General features: G+C 39.5%; 1 protein-coding gene across 1 annotated transcript; it reads right to left on the bottom strand.

The window, feature by feature from the left end:
- Window positions 1-1,712: 1,712 nt before the first annotated feature.
- Window positions 1,713-5,997, bottom strand: BGLU42 (beta glucosidase 42). Its single transcript, XM_089630265.1, has 13 exons — window positions 5,768-5,997; window positions 5,216-5,282; window positions 5,053-5,111; window positions 4,741-4,816; window positions 4,506-4,580; window positions 4,352-4,439; window positions 3,988-4,213; window positions 3,253-3,368; window positions 2,895-3,109; window positions 2,766-2,800; window positions 2,540-2,642; window positions 2,276-2,384; window positions 1,713-2,190 (listed from the first exon to the last, which is right to left on the bottom strand). The coding sequence occupies exons 1-13, from the start codon at window positions 5,891-5,893 to the stop codon at window positions 1,995-1,997; spliced, it is 1,491 nt and encodes a 496-aa protein (XP_089486391.1). The 5' UTR covers window positions 5,894-5,997; the 3' UTR covers window positions 1,713-1,994.
- Window positions 5,998-6,913: the final 916 nt, after the last annotated feature.

A 6,913-nucleotide genomic window follows, 5' to 3' on the forward strand; every position in this document is an offset into this window, starting at 1 on the left:
CTCATAGATACTGTTATTGGTAAAAATCTGTTGATATTCCAACACATAACTCAACCCACAAGCCCAAAGACGGAAGGGAGAAACCCGAAGACCTCAAAAGGCTTCCCAGCCTTCATGCGAGCACCATCCATAAATGGGCTGGCACCCATGCGCGCCTTCCCACTACGCATGCCCCCAGAGGCACCAAGACACGCGTGGGCTGGCCCCCTTTGCGCAGAGGACAAGCACGCCGGCCACGCATGGACCGCCCCCCGCCATTCATGCGAGGGTGAGCATGCTCTCCGCGGGAACGGGGTCGATAAATGCGTGACCGGTGAGCGTACCCTCGCGCGAAATTGGGGGCCGGTTCATGCGTGGCCGACATGCTCGTCCTTTGCGCAAAGGGGGGCCAGCCCACACGAGTCTGGTGCGGGCACCCTTGCCTATAGAGGGGCCGGGCGGTGCGCGTAGTGAGAAGGCGCGCATGGAGGCCGGCCATGTATGGGCCGGCACGCGCCTCCCGCGCGTTGGTTGCTGGGCTGGCCCATGTGTGGCAGGTGCACACATGGAGGACGGCCCACTTGGCAAGAGGTCGTGTCTCTGTTTCAGAAGTCTTCGACCTTTTGAGGTCCTCGAGTTTCTCCTTTTGGTCTTTGGGCTTGTGGGTCGGCTTTTGTGTCGGAATGTCGCTTTTCCCCTTAACGGTTTCTTAACATAAGATTGAACCCCATTTTTTTTTTTGGTGGTATTTGTAAAATTGTGGAAGAAACTTCAACCATAGTTTACTACGCAGGGGTTCCCATTATTGAATTATCGGACACTTGAGAGCCTCTTTAATGTCTCATTCGGGTTTCTTTACGCCGAGTGTTCTATCCGGAAGACTGACGTGTGGGACAAGCTTTTTATCGTTGCAGTAAGGAGCAATGAGAATTGACCCTCCTGCGGATTGTCGCCCAAGGTTGGGAGGTCAAGTCCCCAACATCTCATGCAATGGAGTGCGCGATGGACAGCACGTTTTGTTGGAAGGCCAGCCCTCCCTTGTGTCAGGTGGCGTGCGGAGGGGACTTTCCTAGGAGTACCTCATTCACGTGGGCAAATTTTTCGGGCCTAAACTCTGCATGTCACTTTTGGTTTTCCTTCTTTTCCTTCTTCTTTTGATTTTTTTTTTAGACTCGCTTTTTTGAATTCCCCTCATTTTCGTATTTCTCTTCATCGTTTTGGTTATTGTCTCCCAATTCCTATTTCATTTATCTTCTTCCATCTACATTTTCTCTCTTCTTTCGTTTTTTGCTTCTTCATTACTTTTAGTATTCATTGTTTTCGTCAATGGGTTCCTCTTCCATCGACCCCGACAATGGTGGGACCCACGACCTCGAAATAAACGGTATTGAGTTCCCACAAGGTGAGGCTTGAGGGAGAAGATAAATTATTTACAAGCATGAGAGAAGAAGACGAGAGGGAGCTTCTCGCGGGTTCCCTTGTTGATGGCGGGACCGGATGGGACTTCGGGCGGAGACTGGCACAACGACGTGGGCTAGGAGGGATCCCAGCGGAGTGGCCCGACCCACACTTGGTGTCCGCACCTCCTGCCATTCTCACGGGCCGGCGCCCTTTGGTGGCGTGGGCAGGCGGAGGACGGCCCATGCACGGGTCCGCGGGCCTTTTATTTACCCTACAAGATTTCCTATCATTTAAAATTTGGTGATAAAATCATAAAATTTTAAGGCTTAGCATTCAAATTCCTGAATTTTTTTTTTTTTTTGCAACACACATGGGTCAAGAGACACGGCATTTTATTCTGGCATGGAGAATTTTCTCACACTGGAGGGTCCAATAAAAAAAGAAAGTAAAAAAGAAATGGTACATTATGTGACTGGGACACACATCATAAGTTAACACATATTGCTGAATAACTTGCTGACTCAAGATAGGATACCATACCACTAGAGCAAGCAAGTACATAAATAAAGTTCTGCCTTTTTATTTCAGCCAAGAACAAGGTTTTGCTTTTGACTTTACTCGTCCTTGCCTTTCTTATCTTCACCTCCTTTTAGGAAGCGCAAGAACCAATAAGCAGAAGATTTTGGGTGGCGAGTTAGGCCGTTTTTGTAGTCCACGTATACCAAACCAAAGCGCTTGGTGTAACCCTGAGCCCACTCAAAATTGTCCAGCAACGACCACGCAAAGTACCCTCTCACATTTACTCCGTCCCTGTGCATTCCCTCAGGTTAGTTTTTGGGTTTGTATATATATATATATATATATATATGGTAGTGAAAGAATAAAGAAAACCTACTTTATTGCTTCAGAGACCGCCGCCAGATATTTCCTGAAGTAAAAAACTCTCAGTTTATCATCTAGCATTTCGTGAAGCGGAGAGGTCTCATTTTCTTCATCATCCATACCTACAATTGCAAAAACATTATCGAGATTTTCGGGGTGGTGGTTACCTTGGTCTACAAGTTATCTATATATCTACTCTAATTGATATGTTTGCTAGCACTCTGGAGTATGTTCATTCGTGCCATGTGTTTCAAAGTGATAATCTTTGAAAGCTTACCGTTTTCAGTGACATAAATAATGGGGTTGTTGTATCGTTGAGCTACATAATTGAGAACCTTACGGATTCCCCAAGGAACAACATAAAGCCACTCCGATGCAGCCTGTCAGATTAAAACTCTCATCACAAACTAAAAACCGAATTGTTTCAGGAATTCGTTCTATTCAATTTGCAAATCGGTTGCGTAAGAGACAATAAAGACTTCCATCAAGAGAGTGTGCATTACCTTCTCACCGATCAGCTCACCGCTTTCCCATTCAACTAATAAAAACAGACAGAATCGCCAAGTCAATTACTGGTTTATTTGGGGAAAGAAATAGAACTCTAGTAACCGTGAGAAGAACCAGAAATTTACCGATCCTCTTCATCTCTTGATCTTTGTCGTAAGCACATCCCTCGGTGCTATCTTCGGCATAGGAGATAAGTCGTGATGTGTAATGATTCAAACCGATGAAGTCTATTGAATTCTTAAGCAACTCTTTCTCTTCTTCTGTAAATTTGGGAAGTCGATCTCCAAGCTTTTCACGCATGGATTTGGGGTAATCTCCGAAATATATTGGGTCTAAAAACCTGAAGGAAAAAAAAAGGCAAATTTATTTTCTGAAGAAAATATTTTCAGTAAGGAACTTCATGCAGGTATGTAATGTGTAAAGAAGTGAAGACAAAGGCTAATATATGATTGAAAACAAATAAAAATGTATTTTAGAAAGTACCATCCAAGTTGAAAGTCGACACGCCTTGATGCTGCTATTTTATCTTCGATTTTATCTGAGTTGGCCTCCGCCCATTCGCAGTCAACAACCAAGCCAACCTGTCCCCCTTGTTTTTCCTGATAAAAGAATATGAAACACAAGCAAGAAAGACAATTGCCTTTACTTAGTTTACACGGCATAAAGGAAAATACTCAAGTTACCACACTGGAGCACAGCTATACAGAAAGACTTCACACTTGTGGGAATAGCAATTTTGAGAATCGAAAATCTATTCCAAGACACAGGCAGAGCACACTTGCCGGGAGCCGATCGAGAGGCATTTAAAAAAAATATCACAAAGAGGATATATCGCGAAGTCGTATTGACAAATGAGTTAATCCATTCCAAATTTCAGCAAGATTTCTAGTTGAGCGATAATTTCTCTTTTGAGTTACTCAGGAACGCAGATGTATTGTTTTCTGATTTTAGACAAAAATCTGGACGAAACAAGGACACATTATATACACCTCCATTCATTTTTTTTAGCACACTTGGTAACAATAATAAAAGGAAAACCGTGAAGATAATGAAAATCATGTTGAAGTGCTTATTTAACCATTTCTGCTTGTTAGCACATGGATGAAATTCGGTTTAAAATTGATTCAGAACTGGATACATTATTTTGCAACAGAATTCATGATTTCAGTAAATGGTTATACCACTAAGATTACAAAACTGACATCTTAAGAATTATACCTTGTACTTGCTTTCGTAGATGGAATAAGCAGTAGCATGAGCCAAAAGTTGATGGTGTGCGACCAAATATGGTTCGGTTTCCGAGCTTTCGTTTCTTCCAGGAGCAAATGTTCCATAGCAATAGCCTTGAATGGAAGTTTGAACGGGTTCATTAAGAGTAGCCCAGTTTTTCACTCTATCCCCAAAGTTTGCAAAGCATGTGTCTGCGTAGATACCAAAGTATTCTCTGCGTGTTTTGAAGCAGAGATTCGACAAATCAAACTCTTGTTCTTTAAACAATAACAAACTGATGGCATATATTGGGAAACGAACAGCATTCCTTTTTCAGTACATTACAGGATTTCTATGGAAACTTGGTACTCACGCAATTTCCTTATTCAACCATCCCAACATTGTCTGATGGAGATGCAAAGGCAGGTCCCAGTGATACAGAGTTATATACGGCTCGATTCCTGCACAAATACAGGACTTTAAATGCGAGGAAATGGAAAAGAACCCAAGATCGTATGATATAGTACCTCTTTCAAGTAGAGCATTAATGAGATTATTATAATAAGCAATCCCTTCTTCATTGACCTTGGTTCCTAACCCATCTGCAAATGACATTAATTGACTCATCCAATTAGAATCATCATTCTTACAATATACATAAACGCAATTTCTTTTTCAATTACAAATGAGATATACAAAAACATGATTTCTCCCTTATAATTTGTAAGAAAATAAATTATAGATGACAACGAGAGCATGTACCAGGAAAGATACGAGACCATGAAATCGAAAAACGATAAGCTTCGAATCCTAACTTTGATATGAGTTCAACATCTTCCTGTAAATAAAGACGGAATTATATTTTAGCAATCAAAGAAGAACCTCTTACAAAGATTAAAAATATAATCGGACCGTGGCCTATAGAAACCTGTATTGCATTTTTCATTTGTCAACTCTGACAATCAATGGCTACGATTAAGAACACAAAAATCTACTACAATCATGCACACCAACCTTCCAAACTACATAATAACAATCTGTTCATAAAACCTCGATAATTTATCGACATCTGACCTTGTATTTATGATACTGGTCCACTGTGGTGTCACCGTTACTTCCATCAAGAATTTTGCCTTGGGAAATAAGAAAGAAAAACACAGGAAAAATAAAACCCAAATAATGTCAAGCAATGAACATATTTTACTTGGCTATTATTGTCAGTAAAAAGAGCAAATACCATCTGTGTGTGAAAAAGCATCCCAAATACTTGGACCTCGACCACCAATATTCCCGGCTCCTTCAACCTATGTAATGAAAATCAAGCAGAGATCACACATAAAATATATATATATATATATATATATATATATAGATCCCAAATATATATAAAATATATATATATATATATATATATATATATATTTCTATTGCATTTTCCAATTCAGAGTACTCATGTAGGTCTAAAAATCACTGATTTTTGTTTTTTTTGTTTTATGTTAAGAGATACTCTTTTGAAATAGAGACGGCGATTTCATTCCGTGTCTGAATCAGGCCCTACTGAGATCTGCCTCATTATATATATATATATATATACACACACACACACACAGACACATTGCATACGCCAGATTCCATATACTTATGGTATGATCATCCTATTCTAAACACAAAAGAAACTGAAATCGCGATTGTGCAACAGTGCAACAAGAAATGATAACCAAATGCAATGAGAGAGAGAGAGAGAGGTAGAGAGAGAGAGAGAGAGAGAGAGAGAGAGAGAGAGAGAGACCTGATAAGCAGAAGTGGCGACACCAAAGAGAAATCCGGGAGGGAAGTCAGGTCTGGTAACATCTCTGTCATTGGATGATGATTCCAACTCGGAATTCGCCTTAAAAAACTCGTCTTTCTTCACCATTGTTGAACTTAAAAGTCTCGAACACAATTAATAAAGTCAAAGCAGAGCGTTTAGCAGAGATTAATGGAAAGAGAATGACGATGGTACTTCACACTCACACACCCAGATTTATAACTCATTACAACACTAATGATATCTTATTATATTAAATTATGATACTCGTGGCGTGGGTCCCACTTAACATAAAAAGCCATTAACAATCAGCCACGTCAGCGCTGATGCGATGTTATTTAGCATCAATATGCATTAAAAAAACAAAAACACAAAGCGGCGTTTCTTGATTGTCGTCGACACTCAATGTAGGCACTAAAAAGAGCGTTTTGTTGAGATGGGTTTGGTTTGGTTGTATATTCATTTCCCTCGAGGTAGGTCACGAGTCTCATTAACCATTATGTTTATCATATAAAGCTATATGTATATACATATATAATAAATAATGTAGGATAGAGATGTTATGAAAGTGATTATGTATTATAGCATTATACATAGTCACGTTAACAATGATTTTTGTTAAAATATTTAATATTTTATTGGCTTTTTATACTGATAAGTGATAACCTTGCCACCCATGTGATGCGATCAGACTAGTAATCACATGTTATGCTATCAGATTCTCGAAAGTGACCATATATTTTCCCTCGTATTCGGGCTAGTACGGTTTTTTAAATGAATATAGTATTATATTATGATCAAAGGGATTGAATCAATAAAACTAGCACTTAAAAAAAGCATAGTTTACCCAAATACATGAAAATTATATATGTAGACAATAAGATAGTCAACTAGCAAGATTATAAGATACTCATTTTGAGTCAAATCTTATGTTAGAATAATTTTAGGACTACTAATGTCATTAAATAAATGTATTGAGTCATTATGAATTAAGTCAAAATTGATGTGGTCTAATTTAGAATAAAATTTGTGACTTAAGGACATATTTGTCATGAAGTTATTAAGTGGCTACCATAAGTGCTAATCTAATTTGATGAAAGGCCAAATTAGAAATAAGCAATAGTTATT

Source organism: Urtica dioica, chromosome 11 (assembly GCF_054948205.1).
Source record: "Urtica dioica subsp. dioica isolate 48M chromosome 11, U.dioica_male_clone48M_v1_H2, whole genome shotgun sequence".
In the NCBI taxonomy this organism is placed as follows: Eukaryota; Viridiplantae; Streptophyta; class Magnoliopsida; order Rosales; family Urticaceae; genus Urtica; species Urtica dioica.

What these genes read in the sequence shown, in the direction of transcription:
- BGLU42 (XM_089630265.1), bottom strand. Translation starts at nt 5,893, where the DNA reads ATGGTGAAGAAAGACGAGTTTTTTAAGGCGAATTCCGAGTTGGAATCA. An exon ending in ATGGTCTCGTATCTTTCCTG is followed by an intron (nt 4,581 to 4,740) that starts GTACATGCTCTC and finishes TGTCATTTGCAG; the next exon opens with ATGGGTTAGGAACCAAGGTC. An exon ending in GCGGTCTCTGAAGCAATAAA is followed by an intron (nt 2,191 to 2,275) that starts GTAGGTTTTCTT and finishes GGGAATGCACAG; the next exon opens with GGACGGAGTAAATGTGAGAG.